At 34.9% G+C, this 27398-nt stretch overlaps 1 protein-coding gene across 2 annotated transcripts in view; it reads right to left on the bottom strand.

The window, feature by feature from the left end:
• Positions 1–27398, bottom strand: part of ADK (adenosine kinase) — a 528114-nt gene that overhangs the window by 26556 nt on the left and 474160 nt on the right. For both annotated transcript variants that reach the window (XM_014860631.3, XM_014860632.3), the window contains exon 10: positions 1843–1929. In XM_014860631.3, the coding sequence (XP_014716117.1) occupies positions 1843–1929 (87 nt within the window). The remainder of the gene's footprint in view (positions 1–1842; positions 1930–27398) is intronic.

Here is a 27398-nt window from a genome sequence, read left to right as displayed (position 1 = left end):
GTTCTAAAAAACCAAAAATAAAACAAAAAAACAAACAAAACAAGAACTATGCAAAACAGGCTGTATATGGCTTGCAAAGCCTAAAATATTTACTATCTGACCCTTTACAAAAAAGTTTGCAGATCGCAGTTCCACATTCTTTCCTTTTTACTTGCCTCACTGTACCCCAACAATAAGTATATAATGAAGCTATGTAAGTAGAGTGATATAAAAGAGAGGCTAAAAACCCTGTAACAAAGAGCCCAAGTGCTTTGAGGAGGTAGCTCATTTATCACCCTAACCTCAACACAAATAGGTAGCTAGCTGTTCCTAGTATCCTATGAATAGCTCCTCTCTCCCTCAAAAAGTCTGTATATTCCTACTTAGTACTGGAAGGAAGATTACAGGTAGTTAGGTGTCTCTAAGGGAATCTGTTACTCTAGGGTCAGAGGTAGTGGCTAATCAGATCACCATCATATCTAGGATGGCCTCACGATGTGCCCTACTAAATGTCAAAGAAATAGAATACTTACTTAGAAATATTTTAAAGTACTTAAATAATGTAAACACAGGGTACATGTTAAAAGTTTCTGTACTAAGACTCCTGTTTAATCAATTTCTAACCAAGAAATTAACAGTGTTTCCTTGAGGTATTATGGAATTTGGCCCAATTCTGGATAAGATATTTTTAGCCTAAATGGATTTATAGCTCTGATGCAGTATGGAATACAAAAAATAGCTGCAAAATACTAGAATTTAATCGATCATGAAGACTTTCAGAGCAAAGAAATAAAAGATGCAAGCATGACAGTCAAATAGAATGGTATCTGTGGTATGTACTCTTTCCAAAGAATAGGGCATGGGGCATGCTGCCAGTATAATGTTTAATAGCTCATTTAAGACTAGGCATGAATAGTTTCAAAGAAGGAAATATGAAAAACGTCAGTGAAAAAGACTACTAAAATAGAAGAATATATATATTTTAAACAAGACTAAGTTAAAACCATCAGGCGATCTTGAATAGGTTTCCCATGACTCAAATTATCTTCCAAAGAAAGGAGGACAATGGTCAGCTCTATTTGCATTTTTTTCCTTGTCTTGCTTGATGTTATAAGAAATAAACGGAAATCAGGAGACTCTTCTGGGTTATCATTCAGGAATCTAAAGCTTTCTAGAGACTATAACATAGCTTAACTACCCCACTAACTAGAATGAGTTTAGATGTATCAAAAGAACCTTTGAATCAGATTTTAGATCCATCTAAGTCATCAAGCCAAGAATCTTCCAACTGTCTTGATGTCATTTTTTGAGTACTCATTCCAAAAATGATTTAGTCCTTATAAATTGTTCCAGTTCTTACCAAGACTGAACCAGACCAAAATTTAACCCTTCCTAGTACAATAAACTTCTAACTATTGTGTTAAAAAGATGTTTTAACCAAATAATATAAATGCAAAGACATCATTCTTCGTTATTAGCATACTGTTTAATATTCACCACAACTTGTTTTAAAGAACAACAATTTGTTAACATTTAAGCCTGAAGGGCTTTGAATATGCTATATACTGTATTTGATGCAGCTTGTTTATGCAATATTCTGACAGACACAATAAATCTTGTGAAAATGACTGGCATATATCATAATAGTAAATTATCTTTAAGCCAAAAGTACATATTTTTCCTGTAGTAAAATAGTCTCATAAAACTTACAATGACAGTAGCATATGGAAAGAATATTAGGAATTAATTATCTAAAAGAAGAAATTAAAAGTTATTAAATTCAAAAATCTTGGCTATGGGTAGAGACAAGGGTTAAAGGCAATGTTTAACTTAAAAGTCAGTATGAAATAAACAAGTCTGTACCTCCAACAAATGCATCTCCAGCTCCATTGGTATCAACAATTTCTTTCTGGTTTTGATCCAAGACAGGAAAAGCCATGACTTCACTTCCTGCAATTAGAGCCAGAGAAAGGCAGGCTGACTTCGCTTTGTAATGCTCAATATACACAAACTCACCCAGTAAAGTCTGAAGGTTCTTCATCATTGATCACTCAAAGAGAGAGAGAGCATGAGCTCCATATTCTGTACAAGGAAACCAAAGTGCAAAGTCATCTGTAAGCAATGCTTTTTTGGTAATTTTTAGTCTGCAGATCCTGTACATGTTTAGTTAGTGTTACATCTAGGCAGTTCACATTTTTTGGGAACGACTGTAAGTAGTAGCAGTACCTTTCTGGACAGTATAAATACTTAAACAGAAACTACAAGTTAAAGGAAGTGTTTGTAAAGACTGGATCATGGATCTCTAATAAAGCTTCAAGCCTGACTGCATTCCTGCCAGTGAAATCCTGGATAGTTAAAGAGCCGTAAATTTAAAAATTATAAATAATGAGCCTGGGGTGTTTCTCTACAGAAAATTGCAATAAAATGTAACTATTATTCTGTTACAATACTTCATGCCAGTGTCAAGGATTACTGATTTTAGTTGCATATTATAAATAATCTAATCTGGCTACTTTTTACAAAAGACTCACTATTTCCTTTCAACTATTTGTCAACTAGCAAAAGGGAAAGCTACCACTGAATGCATGGGAAGAACAAAACGGACAGTGCAGTGGGCTCTTGTCTTACGGCAGTCTGGACCAGGGCTTGGTTGTTTTGACTACAGAGTAACTTAATACAGTACTTTAAAGTTGGCACATGACAATAGAATGGAGTTATTTGTGATGAAATCTGGCCTAGAGGATATGTGCAAAAGATTGGATAGTGCTTTTTATTGGGGGCTGGAACTTCTGAAATCACAAATTTTCATCCCTTATGGGGACTCGTGTGGCTGAAGACTTGTAAACTTCAATCTCATCTAAGATCAAGAGGGAGGGAAAAGGAGATCTTGAGAACCTTAAGGTCTCAGTAAAGAACTTAAGAATTTCAAAAAGTATGTCCTGTCTGCCTTATGCTACCTGCTACTAAGGGATACTTTCAATGAGAGATAAGCATAGATACAATAATTTAAAAAAGACCCTCCTGGAAAGATTGATATTCAAGAAGAGAACCCAATTTACTTAGTGGTCCCTTTTGACTATATGACTGTAGGTGCTAAGAAGACTCCATACCAGAAGCATCTATTTAAACTCTTTAAGCAACTAACTTTCCATACTTTGTAACACCAGGACCTACATGGCAGTTAACAAGATTTTGATTAACTGGAAGTTAAGACATAAAAATCCAGGATTAAATCTTCCAGGGAGTATGCAGTACATACTGCTATATAGGCAAGAAAAAGAAAAAGAAAAAGAAAAAGAAAAAAAAAGATGTAAGCAGACTTCACTAGTAATAATTAGGAAAGGGTTACAGTGTGATTTAGGGAAAGGTCTGTACCATAAATATTTATAAAGAAATCTGATTTTATTACTTCCAAGTACAAGTCACACTATAAAGGGAATTAACAAGTATAAACTAAGAACAAACAGGCACTAAATAGGTAAAATGAACTAAGTTAATGACACCATTACCATTTATAATAGGGTTACATTACATAATAACATAACGTGTCTATAAAACATTTTAGGTAATGTACGAATTAATATAAGAATTAATTACTGGATTACAGATTTAAAAATAATTACCTATAAAGGTAAGTAAGCCACAATTAGATATAATTCTTTGAGTTCTTTGTTTGAAAAAGTTACTGATTTTTGGTTGGATAAATCTTTATTTATGAATAAAACATAATTCACAATGGAAGAGATTATTTTGAACTTTGTTCTTAAGAATTATGACTTCTTGGTGTAAATTACTGAAAATTCTAAATGAATGCAGTTTTACTGCACTTTTTTCTGGATATATATGTAGATTCTTGAGATGCTTTATCCTTCAGTGTCATATGAAGTTCAATTTTCTGAAATATACAGTACAATTATTTTCCTTTTGTACTTATTAATACAAATATATATACAAGAATGTCAAAATGTAAGAGAGCTGTCATAAATCAGTACAGGCACAGTCTAGTTTCTATTATCTTCTGTATCTATAGAGTTCTATTATGAGAACTACTTTCAATATAATGACCCTGAAAATTTGCAAGATCCTGAAATGTGTTCTAAATCAACGAAACAGGATTAAACAATGTTCAATAATATTTAAGTCCAGTTATATTTTTGGTATATTCTGATTTTTTGAAATGTGATGATCTAAGCTGGTTTACAGAGATGTTTAAAAAAACCCCACAGAACTAAAACAGTATTCACTAGCATGACTTATTCCATAGCCTTCTAGACCATTTATTGTATGAACATATGAAGTACCTTACTAAATCTCCAGACACATTTATAGGATGGGCATTATTCAGTCAATGAGGCCCAAGACACTCAAATGACTCTCATCGGGACCTAGTTACCTTAGGTGTGAAATATGCCTGGAGTAGCGGTGGGAACAAGCAGCAAAAGCAGCTTTCTGCCTTAGTTATAGAAAAATGACAGTTAGTTTTGATAAAATACTTCTACTTAAGGGCTTTAGAAAAGTCAGAGCCATCGGTTCTCAATTCTTCCCAAACTTTTTGTAAAGTGAGAAGAAAAAGGATTGGGAATAATTATTATTCCTACTTTCCAGATTTCTATAAAACCACAAAACCATGAGCTTCCTCAAGCAGACAGGAAACGAACACTAACAATTCAGTTGATACCAGATTTATATGGTGTCATTTATTAGATAAGACTCTCAGGGCTTTCATTCAGAACAATGCAATTTAGCTTGCTTAAAATACAAAATAATGAAATTCAAACATTCTCTGGACAATTTATACAAACAAATAATTTACTCTTCACTTTACTATGACATAAGCCTCACTACCTAATTGCTTAAGAGGCCAGTTTGCCCAGAATCAAAACATCTTCACACAGCTATCATGCTAAGTCAATTAGAGTAGAGATGGTTAGTTCATAAAAGTGTCATAATACCTAAGAGAAAAATAATAATAAAAAATGCAGTCACTCAATGTTAAACAACTAGATTTAAATGTTTCTGTAGCCTTATCACTACTAAATTAACTATATATTTTAGCACTGTATACATACAACCTCTAATGATATTAATGATAATTAATACCCTTAGAAATTTTGTTCGAGGTATTTTAAAATGCTGTTTTGTCACTGTTTTATTGCTGTCACCTCTAAATTGTAGAGAAGATATAATTGACAAAGATACATGGCAGGATGAGAGGCAGGTAGGCAGGTGTTTTCAACCTCAAGGTAGACTGCAGTCACCACTTCTGCCACTGCCTCTGACTGAGTATCACCAGGCATGGAAAAGACAAAAAAGTGATGGCCAAAACTTCACCAGAAAGTGAAAAGTGACTATGTAAAAACCAGAACTCGTAGGATTCTTAAAAGAGGCTCCTGCACGCTGGCCATTCTTTATAATTAGGTAATTTCCAGAGTAATAATGTTTTGTTTGCTTGTTTTTATTAACCTTTTATTTAGAGATAATTTTAAACTAACAGAAAAGTTTGAAGAAAAAGATAGAGAACCCTCATATAATGTTTATCCAGATTTACCAGTTTTTAACATTTTGCCACAACTTCTTTATCATTCCTCCCATATATACATACATATTGTTATTGTATTCTTTCAAGCCATTTGAGCATATACTATACCCTTACTCCTTAATAACTCAGTGTGTATTTCCTAAGAACAAGGATATTCTTTTAGGTAACCATGGTATAGTTGACGAATTAAAAAACTTAATATTGTCATTTTATGTAATCTATGTTCCATACTCCAATTTTGTTAATTGTCCTAACGTCTTTTAAAGCAATTTTTTTATTCAGAACAGGATCCAGTCCAGAATCACATATTGCTTTTAGTTATGCTTGTTTTTTTTCATTTAACTTTTAAATAGGTAATGTATACATATAGTTCAAAAGTATAAATATATAAAAAGGTATGCTATATAAAAACTCCCTCTCACATCTTATCTCCCATTCATCCAGTTTCTAATCCTGCTACTTTCCAATCTGGTTATCACTGTTATTGCTTTCCGGTATATACTTCCAGAATTTCTCTATGCAAATACAAACAAAACACATTTTTCTCTTTTTAAAAAAAAAACAAAAAATGTATACTATGCAGGCTGCTCTGAACCATGTTTTTTCACTTGGAGATCTTTCTATATTGGTAAACAGAGAATGTCCTCATTATTTTTCATTGCTACATAATAGTCCATTGTATGAATATACTATAACTTATTTAAGTAGTCCTTTATTGACGGACTTTCAGGTTGTTTTCAGTTTTCGGCTATCACAAACAATGTTGCAAAGCACTAATGCTTTTATTTTAAATAGACCCTAAATTTAATTCTTTTACCTAGTAGCCAAGTCAATAACATCATTCCTATTTTATATAGGGAACAGACACAAGGAAACTATGTTGTTATACAAATGGCATGAAAAATAGGAAAAAAATGAGGATCCAGAAAATGCTTTTTTTTCACTAGGATACACATACCAGGATATGAGCAAAGACACGCTGCTTAGATTGCCCTAATAAAACAGGGTAATGAAATAGATGACAAATTCTGCTAATAATAGAGATTTATACAACAATCCTAATTAACAAGGACTTTTGGGGAATAAAGAGTTCTGGGTTAATTTAATTTTCTGGTTAACTAAAGAAAAAGCAGAAAGTCTTTCCAGTTGGAAATCTTTCTAAATGTATTAATATAATATAATAATATACCATGACATCTCTACTTTAGTTTATTGAATTGAATCAAATTTTTCTTTGATAATAGAGAATCCTACAGCACATGTTAATGCCATTATTCTAAACATCAATTCTTATTGTAGTTCCAAAGGTATAAGCGCTTTCATGAGAGGCAGGATGAATGGTGGGAAGTACACTGGATTAGGACTTAAAAGACCCTTGGTTTTAGTCTGGTTTTGGCTCAGCTACTTCATTCAACAAATACTTATTAAGAGCTTATTGTGTGTCAGGCACTCTATTAGAAACTTGGAATACAGATGTGAATGGGACAAACAAAGCCCCCTGCTCTCATGGGACCTACGTTCTAGTGAGGATAAACAATATATAAGTAAGAAAAAAATGAACAAGATAATTTGAAATAATAATAAATGCCACAAAGAAAATAAAACAGATCGATGTGATGAAGTATGACTTGAAGGAAAGTTAATTTAGACGGGGGGTGTTACTTCCTCACCAAGGAGGTGATGTTTGAATTGAGATTTCAATAGCAAGAAGGAGCCAGCTATGTAAAGATATAGAGGTGGAATATTAAGTGCAGTGGCCTTGGGCTAGCAACAAGTTTGGTGAGCTAAGCCTCTTTAAGGTTAAGAAGGCCACTGTAACTAGAGTATAGTGAGTGTAGGGAGACCAAGTGTGTATGTCTGTGTGTGTGTGTGAGTGTGGGTGTGTTTGGTGGTGGTGGTAGTTGGTAGGTAGAATTCCATTCTAAGTAAAATGGGAACCCATTGGAAGGTTTTAAACAGGGGAGTGACACAATCCTATCTTTGATTTAAAAAGGTCAGGCAGCCTCATGAAGAATGGATGGAACGGCAAGGGGGGAAGTGGAGTCAACGATACTACTTACCAAGAGACCTTGTGCAATGTAACTTAAACTCAGATTTATTACTTAGAAAATGAGGATAATACTTGCTCTAGCTATTTTCTGTGACTATTATATGGATTAAGTATTAACAATGTTATGAAAGCACCCTGTCAAATACAAAGCCCTATACAACTTTACAAGGTTTTATTACAAGCTCTTAGGAGTTTATTTTCTTCATCAGGTAACAAGTATTTGTTGAACACTCACCATGAGCTCTTCATACTCTGCTAGATCCTTCGTGGGAGATACAGGAGAAATATTAAGATATGATCTGTCTTCTCCAAAAACTTAGAATCTAGATGGAAAGGCAAATCTAGCATATGTGAAAGAAATTGTGAAGTATCACACAAATAATACTTATTATAACTGCAACAGGAATTTATAGAAGAAAAGGAACAAGGTGAGATTAATTACCTGGAGATGGTTTCATGGAGAAAAGTGAACTTAAGGTAGGTCTTAAAGATGTGTATAGTGAAAACAAGAGGAAAAGAAAGGTGTATATGTCCAAGGAGGCACAGAGAAAGAAGAAAGTTTGTATGTCAGATAAGGCAAGAAATAATGCTAGATGGGAGAAGGGGGGAGGTCCAGCCATTTCCAGCAATACTTTGAAAGCCAGACAAACGTTTGGATTTGATATATCAGGCAATGGGATGCACTGTAGTTTTTGAGTAAAAAAAGTGACAGTCAAAAGCTTACTGTGTCAGGTACTGCACCAAGTGCTTTATATTTACTTTATCTCATGTATTCTCATGGCAATCCCATGAGGTAGGTATTATTGAGCTGACATTAAGGCTCCCAGAGGTTGTCAACTGCCTAGGGTCCTGCAGTAAAGCAAGACTTTGAGAGAAAAAGAATGAGAGAGAAGAATTAAAATGTGATTTCAAAGTTGTTATTTGAGCAATGTTGCTACCATTTTTCTGAAAAAAGATGATCATGGAAAAGTCCCAAATTTTGATTAAGCAGTATACAGCAGGTAATTGACATTTAAACTCCCTTTCTAAGCTCTGTACCAATAACTAAATTTGACTAAATTAAGCACATAAATATTCCATAGAGAACAGAGGCAGTATTACTTTGTGGTTAAGAATATGAACTAGCCTGCTTGGGTTCCCATTCCCAGTTACTAGTAAATTCCCATTTACTAAGCTTGTAACCAAGTTAAACTCTCTATGCCTCAACTTTCTCATGTGTAAAATGGGGACAATGATAGTAATTATTTCATAGGATTTTTGTGAGCATTAAAGCAGTTGATACATATAAAGCACTTAGAGCAAAAGTTGGTAAGTAGTAAGCATTTAATGAATAAATGTACATGAATATTATTAATCTTAAAATGAGACTTTTGGGTATAGGGAATTCAAGTCTCATTTAAAAGTGTTGCTTCTGAAGGTATGGTTTTGACCTTGTGCACTACTTGACTGAGTATCACTGTTTGCTGTAAAGCCTCTTAGTTTGTTCACGTTTTCTTCTAATTTTATACAAATGTTTCAAGTAAGCGCCAGTTAAAGTCTTCAGGGCTAAATGGAGACAAATAAGAGAATAAATGAGTGTTTGCTTTGAATATGAAAATAGTTTTCTATAGAAAAGTCGTGAAGAAAACAATGATAAATGGAATTACTGCTTTAAAACCTTGTTTCCCCTTTGTTTGGTATATATTTATTTATTTTTACTTTAAGAGGTTTCTGTTATCTTTAATAGGCTCACTAAATGAAGCATATCACTTTAATCTTATATAAAGCAGTTCATTTCAACCTGTTCTTTCTCTGCTTCTTTCTACATATTAGCTCCATTCTCATAACTATAAGAACTGGTTTCCTTTGCTGGCTTATTAGCTCATAGGTGACTCGCCATCTATGGATTGTCTAACTTTGGTGAGGTTCCTATCCCTGATTCAATCAGTGCCCAGAGAAGGAGCTAGGGCTCGTGGCACAAAATTTGGTCACCTATGTAAGAGGGGCTGCAGAAAAGGCAATTTGTCTGAAGATCCCTAGCACCCAGAACTATGCTTGGTGTATTATAGGTGCTCAGTAAACATTTGTTGAATGAACAAACAGTGATTTTTTCATAAACACAAATCTGATCATGTTATTCTCCTATTAAAAACCTGTCAATGGTTCTCTAAAGTCTTAACTGTAGGACATGAATTCAGTCACTGTTCAAATCTCATCTTTTGCCATTCCCTGACCTGCGATTGCTCTTTTGACAAACTCATAAATTTTCAAATGTGTCATGCTTTTACTCCTGTGTACATACTAAGTTTACTGCTCAGATTGTCTTTCACTATTAGTTACAAATCTCAGATAAGGCTTGTCTTCCTGGGTTCTGCTCAGAAGCAGAACAGATTACTTCCTCTTTGATGCGATCACTTACTTATAGCCTTCACATACCTCTAAGAAAGTACTTATCATGTTTATAATTACTTATTCACAAGCTTTCTTTCTTTTACCAAACTATGATTCCTTCCTTGTGGGTAGGAATCATGACTTAATCTTATTTCCAGCTTAGTTCTGTACCTAGTACCTAGTAGGTGCTTAATAAACATTTTTACTCCTACCAGACTTCAAGTTCCTTAAGACTGGTCTCTGTTTCATGTAGTACAGTATGAACTCACTATATATTTTCTGAATGATCTTGAATAAGTGGTACATAACTATAATACACTTCTCTAGGTTAGTTAAGCAAACCAAGTAAACTAAAGGTTCTAGCTGTCAATGACCCTGTCTTTTAGCATTTTTAGGATTTACTCTAGGTTTCTAAATGTTTGTATGAAAGGAAACCACACAAGTGAAAACCAGATGGTTATGAGCTATTTCAATAGTGAATAAATTCAACCTTGCACAACTTGTGCTAAAAACTTCCAGTTAGAACTGTGCTGAAGAGATCCTGCAGAAATAATGAAAGTATGATTTGACTGGCGCCTTCAAACAAGTTATTTTCCATCATTTAGAAATGAAGACACTTTTATGACTCAATGATCCTAGGTTTAGATCCTATTTACAGACAGAGGCTCTGATATTGGGTCTTAGAGTTAACACTTGGATCAGATCAAATCAGGGCAATCAAATGGATCCTAGTGACATGGTTAGAGTTCATCTCATGAGGAGTATCATATAAGTCCGACTAACATCTATATGTTGTGATCCTTCCTTATAAAAAGACCACAGGCTCTTAGGTCTAGAACAAGAGGAAGAGGCATTTATTAGATAATTTGGACCAAGGCATTATGGTTACGGAAAAAACTGAGTGACCAAACATCAACAGCCTTCCTAATTTTTTTGCGGTTTAGTTCTAATCACTGCAGTAGTAGGATAAAGGACATTATTAGTATTCTAAATGCACCCCTTCTTAAAATCATGTATTTCCTTCTGAGTGTAACAGTAAAGATTTTCAAAATAGCTATGCATATACAAAGTTGTTCTCTGTTCTTTTTTTTTTTTTTTTTTAAAGATTTTATTTTTTCCTTTTTCTCCCCAAAGCCCCCCGGTACATAGTTGTGCATTCTTCGTTGTGGGTTCTTCTAGTTGTGGCATGTGGGACACTGCCTCAGCGTGGTCTGATGAGCAGTGCCATGTCCGCGCCCAGGATTCGAACTAACGAAACACTGGGCCGCCTGCAGTGGAGCGCGCGAACTTAACCACTCGGCCACGGGGCCAGCCCCTGTTCTCTGTTCTTAAGGAGAAGATAGTGATGCCACTACTTCTAATCTTGGACTTTCCATCAATAAGATTTCTGTTTGAGTTGTTGATGGTGGCAACGGCAAATGTTTACAAAGTTATCAAAGGAAAAGCTGCATTAGATATGAGGGGACCAGCGGTTCCTTTTTTCTTTTTATGGATTAGAAGAAATCTTACAGCAAGAAAGCATTGCTGAAATATCCCTGATATTTAGGACAATCTGGTTTACAGGGATGATAATACCTCAAGATAATGTCATAGGTTTATACTGAAAGAAAAAGATTTTTTAAACATTCTACATTGTACAATAAAATTAAAGTTCCCAAAAGTATGGAGTCAATTTCAATGGGTGCCCTGACACACACTGATGAAAGTTATGAGTACTATTTATCATCCAATAAACTGAATTAGATTCACAGATCACTTGACTACTTGGAGTACAGCGATAAACACCAGTAAACAACCATTTTATCCAATTAAACATAATACTTTTCTTTATTGAGTCATTTGCCAATCTCTCTTGCACTTAAAAGTAGATTAAAATTTGTAAACGTACGGTTAATTACCTATTAAAAAAACCTCTCAAGTACGCTATTTTACATTGCTTTTAAAGCTTGGGTGTACTCCTCATCATTCTTTATGAACAGAAGTTGCAGCATCACATTTTTAAAAAGTTGCAGGAATAGTTTAAGGATCAAACTCATGCCTATCAGGAGATTAAGAAGAATGGCATGACTCTATAAAGAAAAAAAGATAAAGACCTTATGTCAAAACAGGCTGGTGTCTGTCATCCAATACTCTGTCAATTACCTCTAATTTCTCTCAGAACAGATCATACTAACAGTCCGAATCTGGTGCTTCCATTTCTCTCCCCAAAATATTGTTCTAAATGTCAACTAGTCTTCTCAACTGCCAAATAATTCTCCCCCTCAGAATGAATAGAAGCCCTTAGGTGTCAAGTCTTTACACTTTGCTAGTTACGTTAAACTACTACTAGTTCTTCCACCAAACAACACAAGAATCAGTATCTTTGTTTCCGAGACTAGAAGATGAGAGATAATTCAATTTAGGAACATCACCTCATACAACTTCAGAGGATACTATTTATACTATAGCCTGTGTAAATAGCACCTGCTAGACTTGGCCTATTCATAGACCACAATACTATTTATGCTTCCTCAGATGACCCAGGGACAATATACAAACTGGTTAGGCTACAGAGAAGTCAGTGAAGCAAGGCTAGTGTCATTAATTGTGTGGTATGTGAATTCCTGACATTAGTTACATTTGGACAGAAGAAATTTGTGCTATGCTATGAAAAAAAAATCTCTACTTTTAATGTACAGACAAATTATGATAGCAACCTTCAAAGAAATAAAAGAAGCAGCAACGGCCCCACAGCCCAGATATCAAATTGCTCATTTATTTTAACACCTCATTTTAGATAAGTAAATGTTCTATGTGAGCTGTAGTACACAACATAAGTATCAGTAATTACTTTTTATTTTACCATAGTGGCTGCTGATATGGAAGGGCAAAGAACTCCATGTTCTGGTTAGCTCATTCTGAAAGCCTAGAATCTGAGTGTCTGAGGGTAAGGTTCACATTTTCTGATAGTGATGGCAATACTCTAAATACTTTGAGAGTAAAGGGAACATATACTGGACGACATAGGTGCCTTCTACTCCTTATCCTCAGGTATTTTGGTCTTAAAGGTATGGAGACAGAAACATCTTTTATACTTTTAGGGAGAGTCATGGGCACAAGCTTTCACACTCTTTAGAGCATAAATGTGGCTGGGAAATACGAAAATGTGAACATTTTATCTAGCATATTCCAAGACTAGGAAGTCACTCTAGACATCAGAAAATTCTTCTTTCTTGATTAGACATTTAGTGGGAAGAAATAGGGGTAATTATTGAAACCTAGCAGAAAACCCATTATATTAGTTACTCAATAAATATTTGGTGATTGACTGAATTTAAAAGACTTCTAAGTTAGCAATCAAGTATATTTCCTGATAAACTAATTTTTACATACTATTTTAATAAAATAGAGAAAACTTGCTTAGATATTTTTTAGATATTCCTTAGATATTTTCTTAGTGGTTAGCAAGGGGATTACAACTAACACCCTAAATATATAACAAGCTAGTTTAAATTGATACCAACTTAGCTTCAAGAGCATACAAAACCTCTGCTCCTATACACCTCCTTCACTCACTTATGTCATCATTATAAATAACATCTTCATACATGTGTGTCCGTTAACATATATTGATAATTACTGTTTAATGTATTTGTCTTTTAAATAAAGAGGAGTTACAAATCCAAAATACAAGAATACTGGCTATTTCATTTACCTATGTAGTTACTTTCACTGGAGTTCTTTATTTCTTCATATGGCTTCGAGTTACTGTCTAGCATCCTTTCTTTTCAACCTGAAGGATTCCCTTTAGCACTTCTTGTAGGGCAGATCTACTAGCAATGAACTCCTTTAGCTTTTGTTTAACTGGAAATGTCTTAATTTCTCCTTCATTTCTAACAGACTTTTTTGTCAGATATAGAATTTCTGTATTCTTAAGCCCATTTTTTCAGATGGTGAGTTACAAATATAGTTACCACGAGCTAACTCACCAAGTAGACTCTCCACAATTTTCACAATGCATTTTAATTTACTGAAGGTCCAAGAAGATAAAATTGTAGTGTGGGCAAAGATCAGTGTTGGGCTCAAGACAGCAAAGCTTTTCAGAAACTGGTTGCTGATTGTACTTGGATAATTAAATACACAAACCTGTGATCCTTTTAGGCTCACCTAATTAGTTCAAATGAGTTTACTTAATTGCAGCTAAATTAAATGCATAGGGTTTGCCTCATCTGAAAATAATTACATGTGCATTGTAATGTGAATTATGGAACATTAATTTGTAGTTTATCAATTACTCCCTAAACAGAGACTGGGACTCATTAGGACAAAGGTACTATCATAGTAGTTTTGATAAATAGCTCCTAGAAAAAGTTCTTGAATAATGTTTGCATATAAGTTCTCTAAAGGAAAGGGGTACATGTGTCAGAATTGGTACTGCTCAGACATTTATTGCAAAGCCCCAGCCTAGAAAAATGTGTTCCCTGAAGTATTCATCTGAGAGGCATACATTTGTATATATATGTATATAAAATCTCCACCCTGATTCTGCACAGAACTAGAATTTTTTCAAGTTTACAGTAGAGGCTGTAATTACTTTTTTAAAGAATCTTTTAGTATAACGTTAAGTAATTATAGGTCAAACTATTACCTCTAACAAGCCAGTTCTTAGCACCCCTCAGATGGAGGAAATGATAGGTTAACTACAATGGTAAGAAAGATTTTGCTATGTTCATTATACCCAAGAACCACAAAAAAAGGGACAAAAACTCTCTCTCTTTCTCTACTCTGGATACTTTACCATAGCAGCTGTTTTCTTCTTCCTTTATGTGATCTTAAAAATCTGAGAAGGAAAGAAATATTTGCTGCTTGAAAATGAGTGGAGAATTATTAAAGGCAGAAATACAGACGAATCAGAGGGAGAAAACAGTCTAATTCTAGAGGTTTTTTTTTTTTTTTTAAAGGAAATGACTGTGTTGATCAACAGGGAAGAAACAGCCCAGTTCAAATCGGGCTCACTTAATTTAATACTTTTAATTTTTTGTCAAGGGGAGAAACCCTAACCACTTAAAATATTTCAAATGCAATTTCATGAACAGGCCTCAGATTTTCCTTAAATATAAAATGAATTTAAGTAAAAATAGGAGATTGTCATGTTTAAATGAGACAAACTTTTCAGACACCTTTTGCCTCACTTGCTTTAAATACACCCATTGTTTTTCATATTTTCCTATTCCTGCTCTACTGTGAGACAATGCCCACTGACTACATCAATAACTGTTACTGAGTTTATATTATTTCCCTTCATTTTTTTTTTTTTTTTGAAATGCAGAAGTTTTATTTGAGGAACCCGAGGTTGAAACCAGATTTTGGATCCACAATCAAATAAAACAAAGTAGTGGATTTCACATATTTGCGTATACAGATTTATGTATATACATATATTTGTAATAAGGAAAACAAAATGAAGTAACTGTTTATTTATCCAAGTAAGATAAAAAACAAAACCTGTTATCTACCATCACCATATTTTCATACAAGAAAGGCTATTTCTATACTAAAAAAGTAGGAAGGGTAAATATCAGATTAAAGAACTATTTTTGAGTAAATATATTGTGTAAAATATGTGTAAATATTGTCGTTGTTTTTCCTTTTTTTCTGTAGACAAGGGAAAAACTTTACAGATCAGGAGTGGTCTTCAGACAGGATTTGGGGATAGGCAGAAAGACGGTCAGAACTTCCTTTATATCCAAAGCAGGGATCTGACGTTATCTCCTCAAGGTGAAATAACCTTGAATGGCCTGACATTTGCACAATTGCTTTCTTTTTGATCTGTCTGTAGTTCCAACTAATTACTTGAAAATACCTCTGCTATTTCCCTGCATCCTTCTGCCTATATTATTTTATGACAGTCTAATAAGAACTCAGCTTTCCCGACTGACCATATGTAAAATTAGATAAATTGTAATATTCTAATGGAAATGCTAACTTTTTTTTTGTATTTTTTTTTTTATTAATGTTATGATAGATTACAACCTTGTGAGAGCCCTTCATTTTTCTTGGATATTTTGCACTGTGTGCCAAAAGAAACTCTGTTGCCACAGAGCCCAAAGAATGCACTGGGATGCTAACTGTAAACACTAAAATTTTGCTAGTCAGGAGCAGGGGCATTATCAGGCTTCGAAAGCAAGAGAGGTGAAGGCTGAACAGATATGTCAAGCCTTTCCTCTACATTTAGAATTTCTAACTTTGGCCACCATAGCTTTTTTCTCATTATTCTTGTAGTTTTCTGCCATTTTCTCCCTTTAAATATAGAGGCCAAGGGGAAGACCTAAGCCTAATACTCCTGTTTCCATTCAGCCCAATTTTGGCCTAAAGCAAACATCTAATTACTGATGATTAATTCTAAAGAACATAACCTACTTTCACATTCAGTGGGTCTACGTTTGAAACTAACTAGTGGCTTCTCCTCATTTTCCACTGCCTTTCACTCTTTTCTCTGTGTTAACTTAATCCCCAAAGTGACTGAGGAATCATAAACTGCCATTTTCCTACTACACAAAATATCTGTATTATGCAACTCACACCTCAAGGGACTTATATTAGTCTTGAATCATGTGCTCAAATTCACATTAAATTCAGATCTCTTTGTAATAAATGACAAGATGCATAAGGGTACTGTAATCTAGGCAACCATAATTATACAATTATTGACAAAATTCCTGTTGATAAACAATGCAAACATTAGGAAATACTATCTTGCAATTAAATGATGAAGAAAGCTGTTTACTGCCTTCCATTCTATCCTCTGTTAATAAGACTGAAGTTGCAGATGTTCACGTATGCTGCATTGATGCTAAATGGTGCATGATGCTCTAGGTGGTTCCCATAACCTTGCTTTGTCTACTATGAACTGACTCAATTGATATGATAATAGAGAAAAGAGCTGGGCTGAACTGCCACAAACTGCATAGCCTTGAGATTTGCCATTATTGGACAGCCAACTGCTCCTAAAAGTTCTTGTTCAGTTGTCACTGACGACTGTATTAGACAATGTTCCGAAATTAACCACTCAGGTTGGGACATCACTTATTGAAGCTTTCATCCTATAAAACAAGGTACCATCAGGGCATTTTTAAGGCTAACAATAGGGAATTTTGCGATTTTCTTTGGGACCAATTACTATTAGATTTAGCACAAAGAGAGCAGACATCATTCAGAGGTCACAAAACAGTGGTAGCACTTGCAACTTTTTGACACAGGAATTATATTTGGAGAAACACCTCTCTCCCTTTCACGAAAACCTATATTTCCACCTCATTATTAAATAAATATCATGTTTTAGATTAAGAAATAATAAAATCTTTAATGTTGCTCAATATTGTACTTTGCTCATAAAATAAAGATCATATGAGAGACCTCATACAAGGATACAGGAATTGCACTGATGCATAAAAATAAAATGACATACTAGAGAACCTCAAACACTGAAGAAAATCCTAATACATTTCAAAAACAATTTGAACAGTAATAGGACAACTAGAAAAATACCATAAATATAGCCGTGAACCGGGAATCACTGAGTTTATAATTTAAGGGAATATATGATGAATGAAAGGATAAGAGATAGTAAATATACCCTTGGTCGGTAGACAATTAAAGAAGTAGGAGAAGAGACAAGAATTGCAAATAAGTGGGAAGAATATAATTTAAAGTTTAAAAAAAACTGTTGAAATAAAAATCCTAGAAAAGCTAATAGGAAAATTTAGTGCTAATGAAGGTATAATACAAAACAGGAAATATAATTGGGCTGTCCTGTAATACCTAGAGGTTAATATTAAAGATTTAACTCCCTAAAGAGCAAATTCCCATCTGACTAGTTGCATAAGAGATGGAATAAAGGAATTTAGACAAACGCTTGATGAAAGAAACTATGAATACATGGAATTAATGTTTTAAAGAAGGGTAACAACGATTTTTTAAAAAAAATCCAACTCTTTAGCTTAATTCAAGGTTTAAACAATAGTTTGTTCTGATTTTTGTTTTAGTTGGTATAAATCTTAAATTACAATGAGATCTTTCATTCTCAGCATTAGTGTTATTTCAGGGAGACCAGAATATAAACTTGTGAAGTAAAATGGAGCCACTGGTACATTGTATTCACTGCCCCTCCTTACTGGGTTCATCCCTGTGGGAGAACTATAATCTGTTAATAAAGACTGTATGGTCATATGGTGCATAACAAGATTTTGGTCAATGACTGACCCATATGTGATGTTGATCTCATAAGATTAATACCATATAGTCTAGGTGTGTAGTAGGCTATACCATCTAGGTTTGAGTAACTACACTATAATGTTCGCATAATGACAAAACCAACTAACGATGCATTTCTCAGAATATATCCCTGTCATTAAGAAACACATTATTGTATTTACTATCTGATTAACAGCAGACTTGGCCATATGACTTGCTTCAGCTAACAAAATGTGAGGGGAAGTGATGTAAGAGCTGTAAGAACTACTGTGTAGTTCTTTCATCATGTCTTTCCCCCTCTACTACAACTAGTGTGCTCCTGATTGGGGCTTCCCTTCAGCATTGGTCCTAGAATGAAGAGAACGTAGAGTAGTACCTCAGCTAACCCAATGAATAAGAATGTAAGAGAAAAATAAATATCTATTATTGAAAGTCATTAAGATTTTGTGGGTTATCTGTTAGACTGCTGCCTTAGCCTAACCTGGTTAATAAACATATGAAAAAGGGCAGCACTGTGATTTTTAATCCTAACAGAATTCAATCACGAGATGAAGGCTATAGAGTAACTGCTTATTTGAATTTTATCATGCCTTCAAACTTGTCTGAACCAAAATGTAATATCAGACTAAACATTCAAGAGGTGATCTTAAAGAGCATCTGGATGAATGTGGTACAGATGATAAAAATGGGCCTATGAAGTCAGGGTTATCCCTGCTACCTAACAGCTTCCTAAGCAACCCAGAAGGACAGAGGAATGTTAACATAAATTTAAGTAGGTTCTAGGGGCTTTTGATAATGGCAGACCAGGTAATTTAGACCAACTGTCTCATCAAGAACGTTTAGAACATCTGGATAAATTTATCTTTGAAAAATGTGCTTGAAGGCATCGAAGGCTTGACAAAAAAGTAAAGAATTACCAGAGTAGGATATAAGGGACAATGGAGCCCAGAGAGGTGAGTCTGGAGTTTGATATTGCTAGGAAGACAAAACTGGAATCCAGAACCTGTCAAGAGAGACGGCCCTGGTAAAGCCTGCTCATCTTAGGTCGGGAACCCAAAGGGCTGCACCTAGGCTTAAGGGTGAACAGGAAGTCGACAGGCCGTGGCAATTGACTGTAGCTTAGCTTCCAATCATCTAAATTCCCAAACTCAGATCAAGATGACTCTAGTGTGCTGGTATTCCCAAGCCTGCCAAAAGCAAACATGAATCATCCTATGCATCAAATTATTTCTACAAAAAATTTTCCACACATAATGTCTCACACAATAAAAAATAAGTAGCACTATAAGGAGACAAGCAAGAAATTAAAACCAGCAGAAACTGCACAACACAAAGTAGCCCAAAGTGGTTCCAGATATTGAACTTATCAAACAGAAACTTTGAAATAACTATGCTTACTGATCAAGATTAAAAACAAGATTGAGAATTCAGCAGAGGACTATAAAATATAAAAAATGGAAATTGAAACTAAGAACTCGTGGGTTTAAACAAAAACTGAAAATAGGAATTCAGTTGCTAAGTTCACCAAACTTAGACACAGCTTAGAAAAGAATTAGTGAACTGTAAGACAGATCAGAAGAAAATATCCAGAATGAAGGACAGTGAAAATGGATAAGATGTGTTCTACATAGTTCTTGAAAGTGGAACTAGGACCTATAGATAGAGGTTATTAGAGGGAAAATGTCCGTTCAAAAGGAAGAAAAACTTTCTAACAATTTAGGCTTTATAAAACTGAAATGAATAGATCTGCTAAGTAGTGAGTGTTTGAGAGAGGATTCTTGAGTTGGGAATGAGATAAGACCATCCCTATGCCCTTGACGAGATCTTAGGATTTTATAAGAATTCAGAGAGTTAACAGGGAGAAAAATTAAACTGAAGCATCTCACGAGAAAAAGGTTGGAAAAGTATAGCATGATCCTATATACATAAAATTATGTAATGTGTGCATGCAAGCACTCAGTAGAATGATGTCTGGAGGGATAATCACTAAATTGTTAAAATTTGTTATCTCTATTTGGGGGAATTTCAGTGGATATCTTATATATGGGAAATTGCTGAGGATGGTATCAGTAACCATGAGATCAGAGCATTGAAATTAAGGGTATTACATTAGAGTAGCAGTTCTCAAACTTTTGGTCCAAGGACCCTTGTGATACTCTTAAAAATGGAGGACTCCAAATTGCTTTTGTTTATGTGAGTTATATTTATCAACATTTATTGTATTAGAAATTAAAACAGAGAACTTAAAAAATATTTATTAATAATTATACTTTTAACATATTTTTATGAAAAATGATATATTCCAAACAAAAACATTAGTGAAAAGAGTGGCATTTTTGCTGATCTCTTTAATGTCTGGTTTGATAAAAGACATGGATTTTCATATCTGCTTCAGTATTCAATCTGTTGCTATATCACACATAATGCAGCCTCTGGAAAACTCTCTGGAAAGTGAAAGTCAAAAAGGCAAATAATTGTCTTATTATTATTGTAAAGTAGTTTTGACTTTATGGAAGAGACATTTTGAAAGAGTCTTGGAGACCTCCACTGAGCCCACACTTTGAAAACTGCTGCATTATAGTAAGGGCTATAGTCATCACTATGCTGGGATGGTCGATCTGCTCACTCTGGACAAGTAGTAAGGGCCAGAATATGTCAGGTCTGTTGTGCTCACAGCTGTGTTTAGTGGGATTAGCCAGTAAGGAGTTAGTGCTATGCAGCTTAGAAAGTAAAGATTCCAAACAGTGCTTACATGAAAGCAAGATGGCCAACAAAAATATTTTAGACTTCTCTAGGCAGATAAAGTGCCACTGTGCTGATCCCTTTATGTAATAATAGGCCTGAATTAATTACCCTAACCTATGATTATTTTGTTGTTATAGCAAACAGAAGTAAAGTTTGATATAAATGCATTAGACAAAGTAGACTAACTGAGGCCTGGCGTGACAGAACTGACAAAGGTCTCCAAAGTGAAAACAGACTGATTTCCACATTAGAATCCTGGTAATTTAAGAATGAGATATAAGCCCAATCCAAGATAGACGGAGATCTGAAGCCTGCCTAGCATGGCAGTTGCTCCTTTCTGGAGCGTGCGAGCACACACACACATACACACATACGCAAAGGTCTGCAGTCCACACTCTACTCTGAAGGACATGATTTAGCCTATTTTATCAGAAACAAAATTAACAGGCCATTGAATTTCTCTCCTACCAGGCTCAGAGTTTTTAAGACTTAAATGAATCCTGTCACAAGTGTTGTAGACACCATTTTCTTCCTTAATTGGGAAGGCACAGGGTTTCTCTAATGCAGAGAATTTACTACAATAGCTTGGGGACAGAGTATTTTTATCCTTTTCCTCATGATGCTAAACCCTGACAATGAAATATTTGACTAACTTTTAAAAGTAAAAAGTCTGTGAGAATGGTCTCTCTGAAATAAGGCTTATATCTTATCCTTCAAAGATTCTTTTAATGATACTTCTGTTACCTTAATATCTAGACCAAGGGTTTCCCATCTATGGCCTGTGCGTCCTATCTAGCAAAGCTGCCTACTTTTGTAAATACAGTTTTATTGGAACATAGCCATGCCCATTTATATACGGTCACGTATAGCTGCTGTGATATCACAGAGGCAATGAACAGTTGCAACTGAGATTGCATATCCTGCAAAGTTTAAACTTTTTAGTATTTGGCCCTTTACAGAAAGTTTGCTGACTTCTAATCCAGACATATATAGTCCATTAGAACTGAAACATACATTAGAGATATTCTAGTTAGTCTTTTCATTTTATAGTTGAATGAAATGAAGCCCAGATAATCAAAAAAGCAGTATATTGAGCACACAGAAGACAAGTGGAAGCTTCCTAGCACATGGGATTCCTTCGTTGCTATTTTCTAGCTTACTCATTCCACACTAGGAATACTCTGCCTAAAAGCAAGAATCCTGTCGAGTCTCTTAAAAGCCACATATGGTCTTGGCAAAGAAATTGCTTTTTCAACACCTGGGTAACTAGGCTGTGTAGGTCCCAGGAGTAGAGCGGTGCCCTCAGCATCAGTTCTAGTCAACCCCTGAGGAGTTAGATTTGAGAGAAAGCCACTTTCAAGGCCCTGCCTCATTAGTTCCTGCTGCTACCAATCTAGCTCAGGGAAAACTGATCCTTCCCCATGCCTGCTGCACCAAGGCCAGTCTTGGGGAAAGAGATTTTGTTCATAGAGGATTTGTTAATTAAGTCATCACTGTAGTAAAGAAACCACTAGTAGGTTATGCTACTTTAGGGTAGCTAAATTTGTACAGTTAATTAAAAGGAGTATGTTCTTTTAAAAACAACTGATAATTTTTTAAAAATACAAAAATAAGATACGGAAACACATAGTATTTATCATCTTACCCCCAACATAATCACTCTTGCTATTTTGATTGTAATAGCAGGCAATTTTATATTCTGATTTTTTTATACTTACAGAAAAGTCCTCAATTTTAAGTAATTAAGTTTCACAAAATGAATGAACCCATTGTGTTGGTTTATTTTTAATCTAACAGAATACATATAGATCACCTGAAATTGCTACATTATTTTTAATGGTAGCATCAAGTAAACAACATACTTTACCCATAATATTAGGGTTGCTTTTTCACTATTACACACAAAAATGACATGAATATTTTCACATGTAGTTGCTGCTATATTTTTGATTAAGTATTTAAATACTAAGAACTGAAATTACTGTATAAAAGGATATGAATACTTTCACTTATTTATACTCTAGCAATAGTATAAGGGCATCTGATTGATCACACCCCAAGCATCAAATAGCAATTCTTTTAAAAGATTCTCCTGTATCACATATCCCAATCTGAACTTCTTTATGATAGTCCCTATGTCTTCTAACATATCTAGGTTCTACCTATGGAATTAATCTTGAATAACTAGAGTTCACATTGGTCTCAACCACAGGCAGGATAATACTGTCAGAAAGCCATTAATAGTCCAATTCTAGAATAAAAGCTCATTAATAAAAGCAAAAGTGTACAAAGCGGGGCTGGCCCTGTGGCCAAGAGGTTAAGTTCACGTGCTCCGCTTCAGCGGCCTAGGATTTTGCCGGTTCGGATCCTGGGTGTGGACATGGCACTGCTCGTCAGACCATGCTGAGGTGGCGTCTCACACACCATAACCAGAAGGACAGTTGTAGAATATACAACTATGTACTGGGGGGCTTTGGGGAGAAGAAGAAAAAGAAAAAAAGGAAAAGAAAAGGAAGATTGGCAACAGATGTTAGCTCAGGTGCCAATCTTAAAAAAAAAAGTGTACAAGGGTAAAAAAAAAGTTTCATTAAAAGTATTTATTACAATCTGGGGCACCTGAGACATTGATCTTTCTGCATCTCTCACAAGGAAAAAATATTCACAGTAATGTGGTACTGATACTCGAAAAGCTGCATAAAAGCCAGTTTCCCATCCAGTTCACAGATACCAGCTCTCAAGAAAAATAATCATCCAGAGTCAGCAGAGATTCACAAACACACATATACAAATCTATATCTTAATAAAGTATATTACTTTAAGATGTTAGTTAAAAGTCACTAAATCACTAAGAATCACTCCATTTATCATAACTCAGGCAGCCCAGATTGCTTCAAGTTGTATATATATATTTTAAAACGGCTCTTTTTTTTTTTTTTCCTTTTTCTCCCCAAAGCCCCCCGGTACATAGTTGTATATTCTTCGTTGTGGGTCCTTCTAGTTGTGGCATGTGGGACGCTGCCTCAGCGTGGTTTGATGAGCAGTGCCATGTCCGCGCCCAGGATTGGAACCAACGAAACAACTGGGCTGCCTGCAGCGGAGCGCGCGAACTTAACCACTCGGCCACGGGGCCAGCCACAATGGCTAACTCTTTTTTATACAGATAATGGTGCAGGTAAAATATTATACCTGACCATTCTAAGATTAAACTCATTTCTTTTATTAATAGCTTTATTGAGGCATGATTGACATACAATAAGCTGGATGCATTTAAAGTGTATAATTTGATAGGTTTGAATATGTATACACCCATGAAACCATCACCAAAATCAAGATAATAAACATACCCAGCACTTCTAAAAATTTCCTTATGCTTCTTAGTAAGCTCCCACCTCTTCCTGCCCCACAGTCCCCAGGCAACCACTCATCTGGATCCACAGCATCAAAATCTGATTTGAATTTCTAACCAATTTCTCTGTAATAATTCAAGTAACACTGCCTGTACTCAGTGGGTTTTGTCTCCATAAATGGATCTTTAATTTGAACAGCAGAGGTTACTTTCTAGGAACGTTTCTGAACTACCGATTCATTGGACCAACAGCAGCTTCAAGCATTTTGCTAAGTGCCAGTCTTCTGTGGAGACCGCCAGCCTTGTCATGTATTAACACATAATTATAGACCTCCAGCATTAGCTGATAATTGGTGGTTCTTGAAACAACAGTATTTTAAAACAAATGAAAGAGGAATTAATTTGATTATTTAGAACCAACCTTTGGAACATTCATAGCAATTCTGTCTTTTCTTTAGTTATTCCATATGCATTTAAAGATTTTTCTTTTCTTCTAAGAAAAACATTCACTCAGGTGATTTTTCTTCTTTTACAGTTTGTAATTTTGAAAAAAACTGTGCCAATAGTCAATAATCAACTCTACGTTGTTGGCTGGCTTTCAGAACCTAAGATGAGCATTTGATATTCAGAGTTTTATTGATGAAATACGTTCATTTAGTGCTATTCTTCACATATACATAAAAAAAGACCTAGGTATCCCATGTATACTCAGATGAAAAGTATCTATAGGCTATATAATTCTTAATACTGAATTTCCATTTATTTGTATTATCATTCTTCTAGTCACTTAAATTCAAAATCTTAGGGTCATTTTTGTCCTCTTACACAGTCACTAAACCCAATTAAACCTTCCTTCATGATGTCTTTTGCCTTGAGTAATGTGATCCTTCTTTATCTTTCTAGCTTCCTGTACCCACACTTGGCTTGCACATGTAGACATACTGAACTATGTCCCTCAATGCACGAAGTTCTACTCTTCTTTGTCTATGCCTCTGCACATACTGTTTCTTCTGCCTAGAATGTTCTTCTTTTCTCGGCCAACTGCAAACACCCATCTAACGTTCTGTCTTCTATAAAGCACCTCTTAGACTCCTCCATATAATTAGTCACTCCCTCTTCTTGGGTCCTTAAGCTTAAACATTCATCTATTATAACTCTTATAAAAATGAATTGTGATTATTTCTTTATATCTCTATTTTATATATTATGAGTTCCTTTAATATAGAGACCGCCACATATACAGTACCTTACTCAGTGCCTGGAACATAGTAGGCCCTCAATCCCTATATATGGGATGAATAAATTCTATTGTCTTCTTTTCCACAGCTTGCCACCATTCTAATTCAAATCCTTATTGATGCATATCTAAATTGTTGCTCCTATATGGGTCTGCCTGATTATAACTTCTCCCTCCTTCAATTGATTTTATACAATAGCATGGAATTATATCTCCTAAACTACTGTTTTGATCACATTATTCCTCTTCTCAAAATCCTTTAATAACTTCCCACATCTTTTCAAATCAGACCCAAATCTCTAGTGAAGCATTCAAATTTTATCCCAATCTACCCCTAAGGTATCTTTCTTTTTGTTTTATCATCTATTAATTTTCCTTAAAAAACTCTACACTAGTCATATAGAAGTACTTGTATTTTCTGGAACATTTTGTAGTCTCTATTTTTGCTACATTATTCTTTAAAAAATAAGTTCTCTATTGTTCGCACTCCTTTCTTTGAAAGCAGAGGTATACTGAGTATAACACAATTGTTTAAAATTGAGGTATAACACATGTATAGAATAGTGTATAGATTGGAAGTGTGACCCTGGAAGTACTGACTCTGAGACTAAATGGAAAGAGAGAGAGGGTTCTAGCTATCCCTAATGAGTCCAGCCTGCAGCCAACACATTAGCTGAATGCAGCCACACAAGTGACCACTGTCAAGACAGGCAGAACTGCCAAGCTGAGCCTAGCCTTGATTGCAGAACTGTGAGAAAATAAAACAGCTATTGATTTTGTGTGTGTGAGGAAGATTGGCCCTGAGCTAAAGTGTATTGCCAATCTTCCTCTATTTAATGTGGGATGCCACTATAGCATGGCTTGACGAGTGGTGCTAGGTCTGCGCCCAGGATCCCAACCTATGAACCCTGGGCTGCTGTAGCAGAGCATGCAAACTTAACCTCTATGCCACTAGGCTGGCCCCAAAACTGCTATTGTTTTAAGCTACTAATTTATAGGATGGTTTGTTATGTTGAAACATTCCCTTCTTGCAATTATTAATTCCCTCCAAAGGCAACTTGATTTTCATCTCCAGTGACTTTATTATGAACAGAATCACATAGTAAGTATTTTTTTGTTTATATGAAAATGTCTTTATTTCACCTGCATCCTTGAAGGAAAATTTTGCTGGATGCAGAATTCTGCGTTGGTAGTTATTTCTTTTTTTAGCGCTTTAAAGATGTTGTTCTACTCTCTTTTGACCTCCATTATTTCTGATGAAAAAACCTGCAGTTGTTCATACAACTTTTCCCTTGTACACAGTGTGCTATTTTGCTCCAGAAACTTTCAATATTTTCTCTTTCTCTTTTGGTTTTGGTAGTTTGATTTTAATATGTTTAGTTGTGGTTTTCTTTGAATTTATCCTGTTTGTGGTTCACTGAGCTTCCCAAATCTGGAAGTTCATGTCTTTGATCAGAATTGGGAAACTTTCAATTATTATTTCATCAAATACTTCTCCTGCCCCATTCTCTTTCTTTCTCTGGGACTCCAATTACACATATGTTAGGCCCTCTGATACTGTCCCACAGGTTACAGAAGTTCTGTTCATTCTGTTTAAATTTTTTTTTCTCTCCATTCCTCAGACTTGATAATTTCTATAGATCTATATTCAAGTTTACTGGCTCTTCTGTCATCTCTAACTGCTGAAAGAGCATCTAGTGAATTTTTTATTTCAGAAGGCACAGGGTGATTACTTAGTTTCCCCAAGGTCATATAGTAAATAAGTATCTTTTACTTACAATATTCTCTTTGCAAAGAAAATGTGTTTTCTTTCTTACTAGACTTGCTAGAAGGTTCAGAGGCAGAAATTTTATCCAACCCTAGCAGCTCTATAGGATACTTTCAGCTGTAAATATGCATT

The sequence above is a fragment of the Equus asinus genome, chromosome 2, assembly GCF_041296235.1.
Source record: "Equus asinus isolate D_3611 breed Donkey chromosome 2, EquAss-T2T_v2, whole genome shotgun sequence".
Classification (NCBI taxonomy): Eukaryota; Metazoa; Chordata; class Mammalia; order Perissodactyla; family Equidae; genus Equus; species Equus asinus.
This window is presented reverse-complemented; position numbering and strand designations above follow the sequence as displayed.